The sequence below is a fragment of the Lissotriton helveticus genome, chromosome 4_1 (assembly GCF_964261635.1).
Source record: "Lissotriton helveticus chromosome 4_1, aLisHel1.1, whole genome shotgun sequence".
Classification (NCBI taxonomy): domain Eukaryota; kingdom Metazoa; phylum Chordata; class Amphibia; order Caudata; family Salamandridae; genus Lissotriton; species Lissotriton helveticus.
In genome coordinates this window covers 1,272,396,421-1,272,417,929 of record NC_136063.1, presented here as the reverse complement: position 1 = coordinate 1,272,417,929, position 21,509 = coordinate 1,272,396,421, and the positions used below count along the sequence as shown (strand labels likewise).

Genomic DNA, 21,509 nt, shown 5'->3' with positions numbered 1-21,509 from the left:
TTCTGTCAGGCGAAGTCTTCCTCGGGGTCTGTCGTGAAGTAATAAGGACCCACCTCTCGATACCTCCAATTCCGAATGTAATTATTACACAGAATCTTGGAGTGATCAAGCGGGGGGGAAAAGGGAATTGGGAAGGGAACAGCAGGGAAGGAGATCTGAAAAGGAAAAGTTATTAACATACACTCCGGAATCCAAAGTTGACTAAAGACCTTTAAAACCTAACTTGGGTATTTTCTAGAACACCAGACTCTAATCAAACTCTCTCTGAGAATCCTAATAGCCTCTTGTAAACAAGCATTCATAAATCACAGTTCTATTCACTATGTTGTGTAGACTCTTCTCTTGTGAATTGCGACAGATTCTTCTTTCTAAGAAGCAACACCACTCTTTAGTAAATAAACTCCTTTACCAAAGTTTGAAGAGCAAACTATAATTATCACAATGTTGTCTTTCACAAAAAGAACCACCTTTTGACCTTTTCACCAAATATCTCAAATCAAGAATAGCGCCAAAATATACTGTTCTTAAAAAGAATTAACACGCCATAAATAGCTTTGCGCTTCTTAGAAAACATGTATCAATTGCCAGCAATGAGATGCTTTTCAGTGCCTTTAAAACATCAAGGGTTAATTAGCAGCCTAATTGTCACTTTTAAAACATGAGAATACACTTAAGACAATTTGCGCCATGAACTCTGATTTCTTAGCCCCTACCTGTAGAGTACGACCTACTCTACTTCTCTGAAGGACTAAACATCCCTTCTGGGCACTCAAAACGACTCCTCTCTCCTGGAATCCTGTAAACGAGGAAAGCTGGAAACTGCCACGCCCCCTGGAACGATCTCCGAAAGCCTCCGGTGATTTCCTGCTCCAAAACGCTGGATCTGCCAAAAAGCAAGTTGAGGAGAAAGGAGAGACACAGCCTATCCCTAGAATAGTCCAGAATAGTGAGCACAGAAGACAGGGCGCGGTCGCGTAAGCTAGCGTGCTTACGGCGCTCACGCATGCGACCAGTCTACCAAACCTCACGCATTAGGCGGACGTTCCCGACATGCCAAACCTCACGCATTAGGCGGAATAGCATAAAACAGCAGTTTAAGGATAGACAGCCTGCACAAACATCCTAACAGGGATGTAAGACAGGTGAACAAGCAGGCCTAGCGCACATCAGCCACCAACGCCCTCCCAAGGCTGGCAGATGCATTTTCCCACACGGGAACCCCCGAATGCTGAGTGGGGCGGGCCCTAGACCGTAAGCCACCCTAGCCCTGACAAACGGGTCCCTCGCACAATTCACCTCCACACCATGGATACTGGGAGGTGATTACAATTGCACCTTGGACCTCACGCTTGACCGCTCCCACCCCCTACCCACACATTCAGCCGCACAGAAACAAACGGAGCGCTTCAGGGATTTGGTGACACAATGGGCACTCACTGACGCATGGAGAATGCAACACCCGCAGACTAAATTATACTCATTCCACTCCATCCCCCATAACCTTCGGGTCCGTCTGGATAGATTCTTATGCTCTGCAGCTATCTTACCCAAAGTACATCACACAGACTACCTAGGGAGGATCATTTCCGACAATGATGCACACATACTGCAATTAAACTGGAGAACCCCGCACCCTCCTGTTCCCACATGGCGCCTCCCACGGGATTGCCTAGCGGACCCGGTTTTCACACATGACCAGGGCCAGAGCATAGAGAACTACTTCGCGCAAAACATGGGAACGGCATCCTCCACTTTAACTGAATGGGATGCATTTAAGGTGGTAGTCCGAGAAGAATGTATCACACAAATTGTAGGAGTGAAAGGCACGCTAGAGAAAGCACTTACTCAAACCGAGAAGCACCTTGCTTCGGTTACTAAACAGGATGAGCACTCGGAAGAGGTAGTGGCACAGATAGCTGAAGCCAGAACGGAATACATGGAAGCCTGCATTGATTTACAACGCTACAATTTTAGGACATACGCAACCCGCATGCATAAGGAACGAGACAAAACAGGAACCCTTTTGGCATGGTTAGCAAAACAGGATAGTGAGGTAAAGCCTATTACTGAGGTGCTAGACCCCCGTGGTAACCTAGTGCGGTCCCAAGATCAGATACTCTTGGCATTTCACCAACACTACTCGGAGGTATACAGTCACCCAACTCCAGTTGAGCAGGACAGAATAGACCACTTCCTTGCCCCCCTGGTGCTTCCTGAGATCACGAGGGAGGACCAGAAGTCACTAGAGGCGAGGATAAAACCCGCAGACATCTCCCAGGCTCTGCGCGCCTTAGCCCGCAACAAAGCACCGGGACTGGACGGACGTCCTCTGAAATATTATAAAACCTTCTCCCCCTTATTGGTCCCAAGACTGGCAGCAATATATGCCGCTGCACTGGATGCGGGGGAACTGCCTAAATCCCTCCTAGAATCGGTCATTGTGACGTTCTTGAAACCCAACCGTGACCCACAATTGATGGCCTCGTATCGCCCTATCACACTCCTCTCTACGGACTGCAAGATTCTCGGGAAGATCTTGGCGGACAGGTACACGAAAATTATACAGCCCCTGGTACATCCCGACCAGTGTGGTTTCGTCCCGGGCAGGAACACGTCTCAGAATATACGCCGACTGTTCCATGTTCAAGATCAAATGGGACACCCACCCCAGAGCAGCTTGCCTCATCCTCGACCTTGAAAAGGCTTTCCCTCACGTGGCGTTACCTTTTCTCAGTACTACGACGACTAGGCCTCGGCCCTACGCTCCTGGCGTATACACGGCTCTTATACACTAAACTTACCTCACGGGTACGCATAGGGAGCTGTATCTCACCTGAATTTGCGGTGCAACGGGGCACGAGGCTCTTTGCCCTCACGGTGGAACCACTGGCCGTCCGGCTACGACGGGAGGGGGAACTGTGGGGAATTCCCATACCAAACACCACACATACAGCCTGATTCATGTACGGGCCGTTTTGCGTGGCCCTAATAGCGAATCATAGCGACTCGCTATTGAGGACACGCAAAACGGCATTCATGTAGGAATTGCTAAATCAATAGCGATTCCTACATGTTCTCTATTTGCGAGTAGCAATTTGCTACTCGCAAAAAAAGGAATAACTCCCCATTCATTCCTATGGGCCAAAAGGCCCATAGGAATGAATGGGGAGTATCCCTTATTTGCGAGTAGCAATTTGCTACTCGCAAATCAGATAGCGATTTTAAGGGTGCCAGGGGTGTCCAAAGGACACCCTGTAGCACCCCTAAAATGCACATTTGAACAGGTGTTGCGCACACACATGTCCAAAGGACATGTGTGTGTGCAACATGCAACTTAGAAAAATGCTTTTAAAAGCATTTTTCTATGTTTTTGCTATTTACCGAGAGGTCTGACCTCTCGGTAAATAGCGGCCCAATTTTGCTAAATCGCAATTTTTGCAAGTGTCATGAATAGCATTTAAGGAATCTCTAATAGAGATTCCTTAAATGCTAATCCTCGCATATTTGCTAATTCCTCATTAGCGATTTTTGCATTTGGGATTGTGAATCCCAAATGCCAAAATTGCACTCGCAAAAGGCAAGATTCTGAGAATCTTGCCCTTTGCGAGTGCAATTTTGCTTCATGAATCAGGCTGATAGTGTTTCTATGTAAGTCGACGATCTCCTAATATATATCAGGGACATCACTACTGACTTAACACCCATATGGACCACACTGACTGAGTTTGCGGGAATCTCCGGGTTGCACGTCAACTGGGAGAAATCCACAGTATACCCACGGCACCCACACTCTCCCCCTCGAGTCGTCAGACTAGGCGACCAAACCATCGCCTGGAGCGCAGAGGCCCCTCGATACCTAGGGATTCGTCTCTATCACACCCCGACCGATATTTACGATGGTAATCACCGCAAGGCACTAGTTGGCATCAGAGCCTCGGTGGGATTCTGGAAGAATCTCCCCCTAGCCCCGATTGGTCGAGTGGCTATTGCCAAAATTATCATGGTTCCGAGGCTGTTATATTACTTCACAAACCTGCCCATCATCCTGCCCAGAGCCTTCTTCAGAGAATTAGATGTACTCCTAAGCTGCTTGATCTGGGGGACAAGTAGACATAGGATAGCACTAGCGTAACTGCAACTGCCGACCACGCAGGGAGGCCTCGCCGCCCCTTCTTTCGAATCACATTTCTTGGCCGCCCAAATCCAGTGGCTTTCCTATTGGACTGCAGGCAGACACTTGGGGGAGACACACACCGCAAACGGTCCAGTGCCCATCCCAGAACTTTGTCGGCTACTCTTACCAGGCACCAAACCTAGACGCACATACCCCCTACACATCACGATCGCGCTCAAGTGTATGTTAAGGATACACCGGATGTCGTCCGGGAGGGACCCATACTCCCCCCTCCTCCCCCTGGCCGGGTGGCCCATGCAGGAACACTACTACACATCTCACATGTTGTGAGCATGGACGGACTGTGGCATCACGAAAGTGGAGTCACTATTTGAGGATGGCCAGCTCCGACCATTCCAGCGCTTGACGGAGCAGTATGATCTCCCAGTGGGCCAGTTCCTGCTCCATCGCCAGCTCCTCGCAAACTATCATCCACATTGCGACCTCTCGGCAGGGGAACCACCTATACACTCAGTCATACACACAAATTTACATATGGGGACGGGGCGACACCTTGTCACTTGGCTCTATAAGGCTATCAGGGAACTCAGAAATGTGCCCCTAGAGGCTCTCAGGGCTACTTGGGAAGAGGAACTAGGCCGCTCCTTACATGAGAAGGAATGGGACAGGGCACTTGAATATCCCAACAAGGTGTCCCGAAACGCGCGCTTCAAAAACATACAATACTATGTTCTGCACAGGGCCTACTTGACACCGGCACGTCTCCAACGCTTTTATCCTGAAACCCAGTTCTCATGTCCCAGATGTCAATTACATGCGGCGGATTTCCACCTTATGTTCTGGAGCTCCCCACATTACATTCATATTGGCAACACATACATACTTCCCTCAGAACTCTCACTGGGCTCACGTTCCTGGATACTTGGGGCGCCTGTGCACTGGGCCTTTACCAGAGAAAGAAGCAACACAAGGTACCCCTCAGGTTCATCTCCCTAGCTATTTTATTAGCAAAACAAAACATAGCCATGCACTGGCGGTCCTCCACAGGCCCCCGGTCGAGTCCTGGGTGGGTGCAGTAAAGAAATGGGCGTTAGCGGAGGAAGAAACATTAAGGGAAGAGGAGGTGAAGGGGATACGTAAACACCCCATATCATTGGATTGGGCCATCCTACTACATCAATTCACGCAACCACCGACCCAAGACGACCCAATAGGAGTCCCCCACACATCGCAAATCACACTACCACAGGGACAAACCGCGGACAGGAACACCGGACCCCTACCGCAAGACATACCCGCAGCTAACTGACAGCATTGCCTACCTAAGCGCCTTCAGGATGAGCCGTCCACTCGTCCCTAGACCGAGTATAGGTCCCCTCCTACGCCCTTGATACCCTACCATCCTGCACTATTACAGGAGTACACGCCACACATCGGTTATATCCGCTCTTAGTACTCTGCATCCCATGAACCCCCACCCACAGTTTCTCCCCCCAGTTATATTCAGCATGTCCTTATTGGAGGACTTCTATGGCGACTGGACACATGACTGGTGATGGCATGCTTAATAATGTGCTCTGAGATATATGCTAAGTGTTGGTATTATATGTGAATGCTATCTGATATACCATGCCACTGTCAATGCAAAATGTCAATAAAAACAAGTTTAAAAAAAAAAGGAACTGTATCTGTTTCATCCTTTGGGAAGGGTGGGGAGAGGGAGGGTAGGGGGCTTGTTTGTATGGTTCATATTGTAACAGCAGTCATGTCTACTGATGTTTTTCTTGATGAAAATCAATAAACATATTAAAAAAAAATAATAATTGGGCCCCACATTTCCAAATTAGACTTAAAACAGTCAATTGGTACCCCATCCGGGCCAAGGGCCTTGCCGCTCTCTTTAGCCTTTATGGCCGAGGTAACATCTTGTAAGGTGATATGGAAATCGATGGGCGTGAAATTCTGGAATTTTCCCCCTGTGTCTTGCCTACAGACTGCTTCCCTCTCACTGGCCTTCTGTAGGCAATAGACACTTGAAAAGAAATCCACCCAAGTTCTTTCCTCTATTGCTACCTCGATTGACGGTGCGTCAGGTCTATTGTTAAGGAATGGGGCATTCAAAGCTAACCAAAATTGTGAACTGTCCCTACTCGATGCTGCATCACTTAAATTCTTCCAAGCCTTCTCTTTTAATGCATTTGTCCTATTTTTCCTAGCTACGGTGTACAACTCTCTACAAATCCTAATCTCCTCTTTATCTCTTACTGACCTGTGTAGAGCATTCTTTAAGTTGGTATAACTTTTTGTGCAATTATTATCGAACCATCCCTTACTGGTGTTACGGGTACCTTTACTTTCCTTTTGAACATGCTGTTAACAGTCTCAGTAATACGGGTGAAGGCTTTTAAAATGTTGTCATGCGTCGGACTGTCACTTAAACATATTGAAAATTGGCACATACGCGTTTGTGACTATTTGTTTACTTAGCTCTACAGGGTCCCGGCTTGACCAACGAATTGTGTAACTGTTTTTTCTTCCCAATTCTATATTTTGCACCCATGGTACTTTATTGCAGTTTCTCTTTTCTGTATGTGTTGGGGTTGCTATTTTTACACTTATCGCCAAATGATCACTCATTACATTTCGATGAATGTTGTACCCAATAACTCAAACATCTATGCACAGAGTCACACCCTTCCCACCCACACACACACTAAGGCACCCATAAAAGTACTCAGGCAACCAATAGATAACCCATATAGACACTCATGTAGCTACTGACCAACCGATGCAGCAGCAACAGACCGAGTAATACAGACATTCACACAGTTTAATCACTAACCCATGCATTCAGTGAGACACATGAAATCACTCACTTAAACAGTCAGTCACTCACCTACTAAATCCTCCATTCAGACACTTATACACCCACTCATTCTTCAATACACATTGGCATATATATCTATATTACTATTATAAAGAGAGAGCCCAAACCTTTGAGGGGGGTAATCTCAGTAACCACAGCACCAATCACAACACCCAATACAGCATTGGAAAGGGCAGATGCAGCAGAAGGACATAGGCTATGCAGACGCCCACCATATACATTTAAAAGGTAAAATAACTGTGCCAGCAAAGTAGTCCCTTGTGGGCGTGGGCATGGGCGGGGCGCGGCCTGACGACAAAAAACAAAGCGTTCTGTAAACGTCTGCGTTGTGCTGTGGGTGTGTGCTGGGGGCGTGGCAAACGCTGGGGGCGTGTGCCGGGGGCGTGACATGGAGCAAAAGCCTTTAATGGGCGTATGCGCCTGATAAACGCTGGGGGCGTGTGCTAGGGCGTGACAAGGAGCAAAAGCCTTCAATGGGCGTATGCGTTATGCGCGAGGCGTGCACATTTGCCCTTACGTTCCGCACATCATGCCATGTGGATCGCCTTCATGCCATGTGGGTCGTACATACACAATAATAAGGCGCCTGGGCCACACGCGAATGAGCGTGTCTGCGGGGACAATTACTGGAAATCGCGCCACATTCTAAAATTAGGATACCAATCAAGCACCTGGCCATATGCGTTCAATGGGCGTCTGCGTTCACATGGAGGCCTGGTAAGTAACCCTTCGCTCTACTCCCTTGGGGGACTGCCATTGTCTCACACATACTGGGGCCGAATGCAGTGTGGCTTAGCCTGGGTGCGTCTGAAACACACTGGGGGACGGACACCGTCGGTGTGGGTCCTAAACAAATAATAAGACCCGGACAACATTGGGACGGGCTGCTAGTAATACATATTTAAACTTTAAAGAAAAACACAGTCATTGGATGATGTCATCAGTGATGTCACTGACCATGTCATGAATGATGTAATATGTTACGTCATCATGAAGGCGCGCCAAAGGCAAGCCCGTCTGTGCCCGTCCGCGCCAGGCATGGACCAGGGGCCAGCCCCCCTGCACAAATCACGCTGATAACCTACACCAGGGAGGAATTACACAATCTTAATAATGACTTGCATTTTGCTGACGAGAAACCTAACCCAGAACTCAATGCCAAGTTATTAGAGAACAATATACAGTGCTGGAACCTAGGGCTGATTACCTCTAGATCGCTTCCAAAGCTCACAACAAAAATCTGAATCCTTATAGAGGAAGCTAAACTTCATGCTTTATTCATCATGGAAAGCTGGCTGAAGGAAGACTCCATGCCTGATACAGTAATTGCCATGCCTCCAGGATATGCCAGGCCGGGTCGCCTCCACGCTCCTCCTGCTCCTGTTCCTGGTTCCTGGTTCCTGCCTGTTTGCCGCCACTCGCCGTTTCCCGCCGCTGCCTCCATGCAGCCCCGCCCCCGCCAGCCGATTGACCCCCCCCCCGCTCCCGCCACCCAGCGGACCCTCCCTCCCGGCTCCCTTCTTATGCCGCCTCCACGCACGCGCAGCGGGCGCGCCGATTGTGCGCCGAAGGCGCGCCAAAGGCAAGCCCGTCTGCGCCTGGACCGCACCCAGTGCCAAGACCCCTGGCCCTCCCCGCCGATGCAAGACGCCCCAACTGACCTACGACGCCGCCACTCTCAACGCACTCAATGCCGGTCGGAACCGCGCCTGCTACCGAGCCACCCCGAGACTCACCCACGGACCCTTCACCTCCTGTACCTGCAAGTTCAACTGCCTCCGAACCTGCCCCGCACCCGCCAAGCCAAGCACCAGCAGCAACCACCCGAAGTGCATCCTGCTCAACACCCGCTCCGTCCACAGACATGCTGTGGAACTCTGGAACCTCCTCGACGCTACATCACCGGACGTCGCCTTCCTGACGGAAACCTGGATGAACGCCTCCTCTGCACCCGACATTGCCATCGCCATCCCGGACGGGTACAAGATCATCAGGAGGGACCGCGCCAACCAGACTGGAGGAGGCATCGCCATCGTCCACAAGAACACCATCCGCATCACGACCGACGCCAACGACTCCTTCGCCGCAGCCGAACATCTCCACTTCCAGATTCACACCGACCCTAAGACGACCCTCAGAGGCACCCTCGTCTACAGACCCCCGAGACCACGCACACAATTCAGCGAAGACATCACAGACTTCATCAGCCCACACGCCCTCCTCTCTGCCGACTACATCCTCCTAGGGGACCTCCACCTGGAGAACAACAAGGACCGCAACACCACCGCCCTGCTGGACAACCTCGCCAACCTCGGACTCAAAGCAACTGGTCAACACCCCCACCCACTACGCCGGCCACACGCTTGATCCCGTCTTCTCATCCAGCAAGCACATCACCTTCAGCCACTCCACCGGACTCCACTGGACCGACCACAGCTGAGTCCACTTCAGCTTCAGAAGAACCACGACCCACCACCACCCGCTTCAGATTCCCCACAGAAGCTGGAGTAAGATCACCACCGAGCAGCTCACCACCTCCCTCAGCCAGAACCCACCCGCCAGCGCAATGGACCCCAACGAAGCAGCCCGGAACTTCACGCAGTGGCTGACCGCCTGCGCCGACGACCTCGCACCACTGAAGAACCCTCCCAGCAGACCCAGAATCAAGAAGACATCCTGGTTCACCGACTAACTCAAGGACTCCAAGAAGACCTGCCGCACCCTCGAGAAAGCCTGGCTCCTCGACCGGACCACCGACAACATGACCGCCCTCAAACACGCCACCCGCAAGCACCACCAGCTCATCCGCACCACCAAGAAGAAATCCCTGAAGGAACGACTGGACAACAATACCCACGACAGCAAGGAACTCTTCAGCATCGTCAAGGAGTTCTCCAACCCCAGCACTGGCACCAACGACATCACTCCATCACAAGACCTCTGCGACTCCCTCGCCTCGTTCTTCCACCGCAAGATCGCCGACATCCACAACAGCTTCGGCGCACCACCCACGCACCCAACCGTCGAACCAACGCCCCCCACCGCCACCCTTCGCACCTGGACCATGGTGACCACCGAAGACACAGCCCGCACGATGAACACCATCCACTCCGGATCACCGATGGACCCCTGCCCACACCACGTCTTCAACAAGGCTGACTCCACCATCGCACCCCAACTCCGGAACATCATCAACACCTCCTTCAACACCGCCACCTTCCCGGAGAGCTGGAAACATGCCGAGCTCAGCGCCCTCCTGAAGAAACCTACAGCGGACCCCACCGACCTCAAAAACGTCCGCCCCATCTCGCTCCTCCCTTTTCCTGCTAAAGTCATCGGGAAGATCGTCAACAGACAGCTGACCGCCTTCCTCGAGACGAACGGACCCCTCAACCCCTCACAGTCCGGCTTCAGAGCCAACCACAGCACCGAGACCGCCCTCATCGCAGCCACCAACGACATCCGGACCCTGCTCGACAAGGGGGAAACAGTGGCCCTCATCCTCCTGGACCTCTCCGCTGCGTTCGACACTGTCTGCCACCGCACCCTAGTCCAGCGCCTCAGCAACATCGGTATCCAAGAGAAGGCACTGGAGTGGATCATCTCGTTCCTCGCCGGAAGAACACAAAGAGTCCGCCTCCCCCCGTTTCGCTCCGAGGCCACCGAAGTCATCTGCGGCGTCCCGCAAGGATCTTCACTCAGCCCCACCCTCTTCAACGTCTACATGAGACCTCTTGCAGCCATCGCACGCCAGCACAACCTCAACATCATCTCTTACGCCGACGACACCCAGCTGATCCTCTCCCTCACCAGAGACCCCGACACCGCCAGAACCTGCCTACACGAAGGGATGAAAGACGTCGCCGAGTGGATGAAGGACAGCCGCCTGAAACTGAACTCGGACAAGACGGAAGTTCTCATCCTGGGATCTTTGCCCTCCGCCTGGGACGACTCCTGGTGGCCCCCAGCCCTGGGCACCGCACCCAAGCTAACCGACCACGCTCGCAACCTGGGCTTCATCCTGGACTCCTCCCTCTCGATGACCAGACAAGTCAACAACGTCTCCTCATCGTGCTTCAACACCCTGCGTATGCTTCGCAAGATCTTCCGCTGGATCCCGACCGAGACCAGGAAGACTGTCACCCAAGCACTCGTCACCAGCCGACTGGACTACGGAAACGCCCTCTACGCCGGAACCACAGCCAAGCTACAGAAAAAACTCCAGCGCATCCAGAACGCCTCCGCCCGACTCATCCTGGATGTCCCCCGACGCAGCCACATCTCCAGCCACCTGAGGAACCTGCACTGGCTCCCCGTCGACAAGAGGATCACGTTCCGGCTCCTCACCCACGCACACAAGTCTCTCCACGACCTGGGCCCCAAGTACCTCAACGACCGCCTGACCTTCTACACGCCCACCCGCCAGCTACGGTCCACCAGCCTCGCCCTCGCAGCCGTACCACGCATCCGAAGAGCCACCGCCGGAGGAAGATCCTTCTCTTACCTGGCTGCCAAGACATGGAACTCCCTCCCCATCCACCTTCGGCTGACCCAGGACCATCTCGCCTTCAGGAAACAACTCAAGACCTGGCTGTTGGAGCAGTAGCTTACCCCTTCCCCAAGCGCCTTGAGACCCTCCCGGGTGAGTAGTGCGCTATACAAATGGTTTGATTGATTGAATACATAAACTAGATAGAATGGGACAGATAGGGGGGGGACTGGCCTTTGTGATGAAAGAAGGATATAAGTGTATCACAGAACCCATGGCGATCACAGGAAGTGAATGCCTATCCTTTTCAATCTCCCTTTCCCCAAACCTAACACTTTCTGGACTGCTAATTTACCGCCCTCCTGGACCTCATGGGGAATTCCTAGCAGAACTGCCTGAAAGACTGACCAGTCTCCTACTGAAAAAAAGTCACATTCTAGTTCTTGGAGACCTGAATTTGCATTTAGAAAATAAGGAACTTCCCAGCTCCAAATGCCTATTGTCAGACCTGGAAAGCCTACAATTGAACCAAATAGTAAATTCAGCCACCCACAATAAAGGACACACCCTCGATCTGGTAATCACTAATAACCCAGATCTGAAAGTAGACCCACCTACCCCAGTCCCCTGGTCAGATCACTTTTTTATTCCAATAGAACTAAAAAGATCAGGGCAATGTAATAATAAATGTCTAGTTCCAAACAAAACGGGAAAAAGACGCTGGGCAAAAATCAATCAGCAAGAATGGGAAAAAATTCTTACAAACTCATCCAGCTCAGACACAACTAAACTAGGATCTGTGGAAGATCAGTACTTAAGTTGGGAAGCTTGGATCAATAATTCTCTGGACCAAGTAGCCCCTAAAAAAATGACTAAATGCAATACTAGAACAAGAGCCGAGGGGTGGTTCAACCCTCAGCTTCTTGATCTAAAAAAACAATGCAAAAGATATGAAAGGGAATGGAGGAAAACTTACAAACCCTCCCTAAAAATCGCATACAAAGAAGCCATCAGAAACTACCATCTGCACATAAAACTCAGCCAAGCAAGATTCTTTGAGGAAAAAATAAACAACGCTCAAAATTCCTCAAAAGAGCTATTCAGAGTAATTAAAACACTTTCCAAGGTTAACCCTACCTCTAGCCCCATTGAAACTTCGGCAGAGAGATGCAACGAACTAGCCACATACTTTGTCACAAAAATCACTAATAATTATAGTAACTTCAAGAATGGGAGAGACACTCCCCTAGAGGAGGATGAATATAAAGAGCTAGCTTCTGGACAAAAGCTGACACAGTGCCCCCCTCTGGAACTCCAAGAAGCGACAGAACTTATAGATAGGGTGAAATCCGGCTCTCCGTTAGACCCAGCCCCACCTAAATTTCTTAAAGCCGTCACCCCTGTCATTGCACCTAAGCTAGTGACAATACTGAACCAATCACTAGAATCAGGAGAAGTCCCAGGAACATGGAAACATGCAATAATAAAACCCCTACTGAAGAAAGCCAACGCAGACCCGGGAAAGTTGGGAAATTTTCGCCCAATATCCGGTCGATCCCCACAGAAACCAGAAGAACATTCACCCAGGCCCTCATCATCAGCCGACTGGACTACGGAAACGCTCTATACACAGGAACTACCGCCATACTCCAGACCAGGCTCCAGCGCATACAAAACACCGCAGCACGACTCATCCTCCACATCCCTCGCCACAGCCACATAACCACCCACCTGAGAAACCTCCACAGGCTCCCAGTCAACAAAAGGATCACGTTCAGCCACGTGCGCAATGTGCTCCACAACATGGGCCCTGACTACTGTAAGGGGCTGTGATGGGCCCTAGGCCCACATGCTATCAGGCACACAGTCACTGACGCAGGACACACTGGAGGTCTGGTGCAACTGGCCCAGAGCACGTGCGCTCGGCCTCTTTTATTGATGCTGTGTCACATGACCAGTGACATCAGTGGTGGGTGGGTGTTAAGTGTGAATGCAGGCTTCAGCACTAGACTGCTAACTTATGCTGGGCATTACATCCCTTTCCAAATTGGTTACAAATTAAACCAAACAGAAAAAGTCCAAAACCTGTGGGGGAAAGAAAACACAGAAAATAACACTGGACTTGCGTTTTCAAAATGAGTCTCTTTGGCTGCTTGCAAACCGCAGGCAGTATAGTTCTCGTATTCTGGACTTGCAGTTCTCGGAGGCACGGTCCGCAGTTGTTCGGCGGGTTCTTTCTTTGGCTGTGCTGTCTGTCTGCTGTTCTCAGCCCTGCCTTTGCTTTGCTCCGTTGGTGATGAGAGATAACTAGATGATACAGGTGTTGACAGTTGTCTGGTTTTGTTCTCTCTTCTGGCTTCGTTATATTCTTCCGGGCAGGCTTTCATGTTGACTCTTGGCAGATGAATAGAGTAGGTGCACACATCCCTCTCACTAGGATGCCCCTCTCGCCGGTATTCCTCTCTCACCAGATGTCCGGGAGGACCTCTTTGCCAGGCGTCCACTGGACTGGTGTCTTCGGTCGTGGTGCTCCACCATAGCCTTCGGGCCGTGAGCAGGGCGCTCCACGAGCTTCACCGTCGTGTCCTAGTTCCACCTGAAGGTTGGGTTGTAGACTCTTCTCATCGCTCGCGAGGCTTTCATCCCCTTGGGTCCTGCAGACGTGCATCGGTAGACCTGTCTCCCGTGCGGGACTTGCTGCCACCAGAGTCCCTCGAGGCCTCCGATTCTGGTTTGTCACGGGCTGGTGCGATGTAGGTCAGGTCCTCAACCTCCAGAGGCCTGAGTAGTCTCGTCATCCAACTCTTCCGCTCAAACCACAGAGGTTGATGTCGCCAACCGTCTAGCTTGCTCTCTTCTGCGATCGCCATGTGGATGGATGGCTCGTAGGTGGTTGTCTTTGGTCTGCACTGCCGGTGCTCTTGCCAGGCTGGTCTTCCTTTGCACTCAGGTGTTCCAGTGCTTGTCACTTTGCTTCTTTCCACAGGGGCGACTTCTTCTTGCAGTGGCAGCTTTCCATTCCGATTTCTCCTTTCTTCCTTTCTTGGGTGGCGGTGTGCCACTACGATCATTCTTCTTCTCTTCTCCTTTTCTCACGACGTACCCTGGTCCCTTTTCCTTCATCTTCTCTGGCCAGGCTTCTCCATGCAGTTGCGCACTCTGCACGTGTCATCCTGGTCTTGTCCTAGGACACCGTCTTCTTGTCACTCACTTCCAGGGTTAGCGTTGCGACCTTTTCTACTGTTCCTTCTTAATTTTCATTTGTGGCGTCACGCCCTTCTTCTCCTTGTTCCTTCTTGCGGCGTGATCTGGTCACTGTACTGCCTTGGCCTTCCCCGCCAGTCTTCTCCAGGTAGCGTGCACTCCACCTGTGTCTCTCTGTTCTGGGCATGGCTCTCAGACATTGGTCTTTTCTTCTAGTGACTGGACCGGTTGTCGCCATCTTCTCGGTTGATTCTTTTCTTTCCTTGGCGACCATCCTGGGTGTTCGGCTTTCATCTTCGGCATGAGTAGTCATGCTGTGCTATCTTTTCCTGGTCGCTATTCACCGTCCCGGTGTCCTTGGCGCGTCGCTGTGTAGCGTCACTTTGGCGCGCCTGATTCCTGGTTCTCCTGGCACGTTCCGTCGCAGTGCTGCACGGTCCTGTCGTGCGGGGTGTGGAATTCTTGCACTCCTGCCACATTCTTGCGCGGTCTCCTGGCGTTTCCCTCACGTTTTTCTGGAGAATACCTGCGCTGTCTCCTGGCGTCTTCCTCACGCTTGCCGGATAGCACCTGTCGCTTCTGGCGTCGCGGTGCTGACCTTCATTCCTCGCTCTCCTCTTTGAGCACTTTGGGCACTCCTGGTGCTTTCTTGCACTTGACCACGGTCACTGCTCTTTCACTGAGGCAGCTCCTGGCCGTGTCGCACTTTAGGTCCTCCTCTTACTCCTTGCGGCACTACTGGTTATTTCTTGCACTTGACCACGGTCACCGCTCTTTCACTTACGCAGCTCCTGGCCGTGTCGCACTTTCAATCCTCTTCTTACTCCTTTGTTGCCGTGTGGCGTTGCTGCGCCAATTTTTCTTGCTGTGCATTTGCCTTCATGCACGCATGACGCTCCCCTGCGCCTTTTCACGCAGTGTCACCTGTGCAGGTCTTTCTGCTACTCCACAGTTACCTTGTGCTGTTGCGCAGCTTGGTGCTCTTTGACGTTTTTCTGCGCACTCCTCCAGTGTCCTGGTTGCAATCCTTGCAGCCTCCTCTTCATTCACTCATTCACTCTTTGAAGTTTTTCCTGCGCACTCCTCCAGTGTCCTGGTTGCAATCCTTGCAGCCTCCTCTTCATTCACTCAATCACTCTTTGACGTTTTCCTGCGCACTCCTCCAGTGACCTGGTTGCAATCCTTGCAGCCTCCTCTTCATTCACTCATTCACTCAATTGTGGTTCTGCCCTGATACCTTGTAAATTTTTTTTTTCTTCTGCGTTGCTGCACAATGTCTTTATAATGAAAAATCCTGCGTAGTGACCTGGCACCTGCCGTCGCTTGTTACTGCCTGTCTTCTGGCTGAGGGCTGGTCAAACATGTGGAAATGCATTTTTTTTTCTATTACTTTTCCTGAGATGTTGCAATGTTGCTGACTGTCCACTAGATGGCAGTGCCTCCTTCAATTCTCGGCTTGCAAACCTCGGCCGGTTCTCGACGCTGCAGGCTGTATGCTTACACCCCTAAAGGACAGGGTACTATCCCCGACGGTTGCTGCTCGCGCCCATTCACCGGGAATCTTCCAGGTCGTCGGACAGCCTTCCTGAATTCAGTCAGTGTTTCTTTTCTTTTTTTATATACATATCATGCGCTTTGGCTCCTGTGATTGACGCCTGATGGGCTGTTATAACCCCTGCAGTGTTCACATTGGCCCTAGCAGCTCTACACTCGCTGCAGTCCTCGCTTCTCTGGGGTGGAGAGTCTTTTACTGTGTTAGTTTCCCCGGGCTACGCTGGGGGCCACAAGGCAAAGATCAGTGCTCGGGGAGGGGGAAACCTCTTTCCCTTCTATCATAGGCGTCTCACGTCTCGGCGCACACAGTTCCCTCCTGCGCCGCTCCTCGCAGCAGGCTGGCGTGCTCTCTGCTCCAAGGTATATTTAATTTACCTTGTTTTAGGTTACCAGGGCTTGGATACTTTACGGCGCGATGGGGCACTTATTTCTCATTGCGCCTCCCTGCTTAAAGCCTCCGCTCAGTCTTTCTCTCGCCCGGCAGCTCACTGCATGCTGCGGGCGCACCAATTCCTTCACTCCGCCGCCGCAGCTGCACTTTACACGCTGCAGGGTAGGCGGCTGGAGCTCCTCTTCACCGGCCGTGGCCGGGTGCCTACATTATCGCCTCCCCTTCCCCCACCGCAGCCACACTTCACACGCGGCGCGGGGTGGGGAGCAATTAGCGCGATTAGCGCTCCACTGCGGGTGAGCTCCGCTTCTAATTCAGTTCCTTTCCCTGGGCGCCCTTGCTATCGCGGGTGGGCTCCGCTTTATTTACAGTCACTTTTCCCCCTCCCGGCAGCTCTGCACCTCGCACGCTGCTGCGGGGGACGGGGACACTTCATGCAGGCCGCGGGTGGGCTCCGCTGGCGCTGTTTTACTTCAATGTCTTTCACCCTCGCCGCGGCCGCCTCTCCTCACACGCGGCGCGGCGGGGGACAGCAGACGCCGCAGGCAGGCCGCGTGTGGGCTCCGCGAGCCTTGCCTAATTACAATCGATAGCTGGCGCCACTCATTTCAGGGGGCACATTAAATGTTTATTGTTAATAGCGGGTGGGCTCCGCTTACATTGCCGGTCACGGCCAGGGCTCACCTTCGGCCGACGGGCCTCCTCTCACGCGGGTGGACACCGCATGGCTCTCTCTTCGCCCCAGGCAGGGGGCACACACGCGCCGGGCACAGGGTGAGATCACCTCTTCCTTCTCCTCTAGGCCCGAGGCTCTTGACACGCCTCGTGGGCCTCGCGGCGGCCGGCTGCTTTCTTCGGGGGTGTGCCTTTACTGCTGGCAGCTCCCCTTTCCTTTTTCTTCACGATGTTTTCTCGGCTGGCACGCGTGGCATCGCGTTACCGCCTCGTCGCCAATGTAAGGGGCTGTGATGGGCCCTAGGCCCACATGCTATCAGGCACACAGTCACTGACGCAGGACACACTGGAGGTCTGGTGCAACTGGCCCAGAGCACGTGCGCTCGGCCTCTTTTATTGATGCTGTGTCACATGACCAGTGACATCAGTGGTGGGTGGGTGTTAAGTGTGAATGCAGGCTTCAGCACTAGACTGCTAACTTATGCTGGGCATTACAACTACCTCAACAGCCGACTCTCATTCTACACCCCCACCCGCCAGCTCCGCTCCACCAGCCTCGCCCTCGCCATAGTCCCACGAATTCGCAGAACCACCTCCGGAGGAAGATCATTCTCCTACCTGGCAGCGAAGACCTGGAACTCCCTCCCCACTCACCTACGACTGACCCAGGACCATCTCAGCTTCAGGAAGCACCTCAAGACCTGGCTCTTCGAGCAGTAGCAGCCCCCCCCACCCCCCTAGCGCCTTGAGACCCTCACGGGTGAGTAGTGCTCTCTATAAATGCTTTGATTGATTGATTGATTGATTATCCCTGCTACCATATGCAGGCAAATTGCTAGAAAAACACGTGAACAAACATCTGTCTAATTTTCTCGAAAACAACAAGTGCCTTCACCCCAACCAGATGGGCTTCCGAACACAACGCAGCACGGAATCAGCACTTCTGGTGGTGGTCGAAGAACTTAGGCAAACTCTAGACATGGGAAAAGCAGCGGTGCTTCTCCTTTTGGATCTGAGCGCCGCCTTTGATACAGTGGATCACCGTATACTAGGTAAAAGGCTAGCCAATATTGGGATACAGGACAACGCTCTCAAATGGCTACAATCTTTCTTGAATAGGAGAACATTCCAAGTGGAACCCCTTGCAGACATTGTACAAGAATTCGGCATATATATGAACTCTTACGCCGACGATACCCAATTGGTGATATCATTAGACCCAAGAAACAACACAGACGGAGACAAGCTATCACCCTGCTTGCTAAAAGTCAAAGAATGGATGACAAAAAGCTGCCTAAAGCTAAATGGCGAAAAAACTGAGATCTTATATCTAGAAAACAAACTGACACCCAGCCCAAGGTTAGCATGGCCTGAGAGCTTAGGGAAATTACCTCTAGCAGCAGACACTATTAAAAGCCTAGGTTTCTGGTTAGAATCCGATCTATCCATACGGACTCAAGCAACCAAAACAGCAGCTATATGCTTTGGTCTACTAAGAAGCATCAGGAAAATAAATCCTGGACAGAGTGCCAATTCACTTAAGGAAGACAGTGATCCATTCTCTTGTCACCTCCTGTATGGACTATGAAAATTCACTGTTCCTTGGGGCACCTAAATATGTCACATAAAAGCTGCAGACAGTACAACACGCAGCAGCTAGACTACTTGGTAGCACCATCAATCGGGAGCCGGTAAAAAAACAACTAGCTAAGTTACATTGGCTCCCAATAGAGGCAAGAATAAAATTTAAAACGCTAATCATCACACACAGAGCACTGCATGACAAAGGCCCAGGTAAAATCAAGAAACTTATTCGGCCATACATACCACCCAGACAGCTCCGGTCCAGTACAGCAAATCACCTGATACAAACTAAGGTCAAAAGAGCAAGATGGGGGTAGAGCTTTTTCACATCTAGCTCCTAAACTCTGGAACTCCCTTCCATCAGAATATAGAAATACCGACAATGAACAGCAATTCAAAAAGCAAATAAAAACCTGGCTATTCAAGCAATATCTGTGAACCCCACACTCTACGCTTGTAACTGATCATTAGCGCTGGGAATCCCAAGGGCAGCCATGCGCTCTACAAATCCAAGTAATAATAATCAGCAGTGCATTCCAGAAGCGCGAGTTATAGTTAGATGAACTAACTATAACGGGGGTATTTCTATGGTTTTGAACGAGAGAAATGTCCAACTAACTATAACATCCCTGAAACCTATTGTTTTTTCAGTAAATATATATATATATATATATATATATGTGTGTATATATATATATATATATATATATATATATTCACTGAAAAAACCATAGGTTTTAGGCCTTATATAGTTAGGAATTAGCATTTAAAAAACCATTGAAATTCACTGAAAAAGCATAGGTTTCAGGCCTTATATAGTTAGGAATTAACATATAAAAAACCATTGAAATTCCTCCTATATAGTTAGTTGGACTAACTATATATGGCGCACCCGCAATCCACTGCTGATGATGTCACATATTACATCATTCATGACATGGTCAGTGACATCACTGATGACATCACTGATGACATCTCAAATGACATCACTGATGACATCACTGATGACATCATCCAGTGACTGTGTGTTTCTGTAAAGTTTAAATATGTTTTACATATTGAAGAATGAGTGGATGTATAAGTGTCTGGATGAAGGATTTAGTAGGTGCGTGACTGACTGTATGAGTGAGTGATTAGATGTGTCTTACTGAATGCATAGGTTAGTGACTAAACTGAATGTGTGCATCAGTATGTCTGTTGTTGTGTAAGCTGCTGCATGCGTTGATCAGTAGCTATATGAGTGGCTATATGGGTTATTGATTGGTTGCCCAAATATTTGTATGGGAGACTGAGTGTGTGTGTGGCTGGCTGGGAGGTGTGTGACTCTGTGCAGATCAATGTGTACTTGTATCAGTGATTGTATAAGAGAGTAAGTATGTGTTAGTATATGTTTGAATAAGTAAGGTGTTGTGTGTATAACTATATAGATGAGGAAATGGAAGTGTGATTGATTCTTTCATGACTGACTAGGTGTGTGAGTAACTCCGTGGATAAGTGGCAGTGTGTGAGTGTCTGCATAGGTGTATGAGTGCATATGATAGTGTTGCATTGATGAGTGACTGTATGTATGAGTGATTGTATGGGTGAATGAGTGGATGTGTGAGTAGACCTAGGAATCAGTGAGTGCCTATGTAGTAACTGGTATTGGTGTGTCAATAGTTGCAAGAATGGTAGTCTTTATTTAACACTGGGTGTATCAAAGGTTATATTAGAGTGTGAGGAGGTGCATCGTATTATCACATGAATGATGTACTCAGTGATGTCATCAGTGATGTCAAATGAGATGTCATCAGTGATGTCATCAGTGATGTCATTTGAGATGTCATCAGTGATGTCATCAGTGATGTCACTGACCATGTCATGAATGATGTAATATGTGACATCATCAGCAGTGGATTGCGGGTGCGCCATATATAGTTAGTCCAACTAACTATATAGGAGGAATTTCAATGGTTTTTTATATGTTAATTCCTAACTATATAAGGCCTGAAACCTATGCTTTTTCAGTGAATTTCAATGGTTTTTTAAATGCTAATTCCTAACTATATAAGGCCTAAAACCTATGGTTTTTTCAGTGAATTTCAAAGGTTTTTTAAATGCTAATTCCTAACTATATATGGTCTATAACCTATGGTTTTTTCAGTGAATTTCATTGGTTTTTTAAAAGCTAATATCTATAGCTGTAAAATATATTGTTTATTACGTGACGTATGACGTAGCCACGTGAGACGCCTCATGGGTGAAAGAAATCTCATCAGACGCGTTTCGGGCACGTCCGTGCCCTTGCTCACTGTGTGTGTGTGTGTGTGTGTGGAGGGTCAGTTAGCCTTACTGTGAATGGTATTAGGACAGGTATGTTTTGGCTCCGGTGTTTACTTTGACAGACTGGTGTACTTCATACCTGAAATTATAGTCCGTTACCTAGGTCACTCAAATACGTGTCCATTGTGCTTCCTTCTATATATTGCTTAGTGAGAGGATTCAAAATTTCATGTGGCTCAGCCACTGCTCCCAAAATCAGTTTCCACCCTGTGATGATAATCTCCCATTATTTTACCCGTATATTTACATGTCCGCCTCTTACGTTTGT

The 21,509-nt window shown here is 50.1% G+C and overlaps 1 protein-coding gene across 2 annotated transcripts in view; it reads left to right on the top strand.

The window, feature by feature from the left end:
- The window catches only part of LOC144829069 (cytosolic non-specific dipeptidase-like), a 303,681-nt gene that overhangs the window by 22,528 nt on the left and 259,644 nt on the right, over nucleotides 1-21,509 (top strand). The window contains exon 1 of one of the 2 annotated variants that reach the window (XM_078687831.1): nucleotides 13,469-16,309. The exons of the other annotated variant lie outside the window; for it this stretch is intronic. Within the exon in view, the coding sequence (XP_078543957.1) occupies nucleotides 16,145-16,309 (165 nt within the window). The 5' untranslated portion in view covers nucleotides 13,469-16,144. Of the gene's footprint in view, nucleotides 1-13,468; nucleotides 16,310-21,509 lie in introns of those variants that run through there. 2 annotated transcript variants of the gene reach the window in all.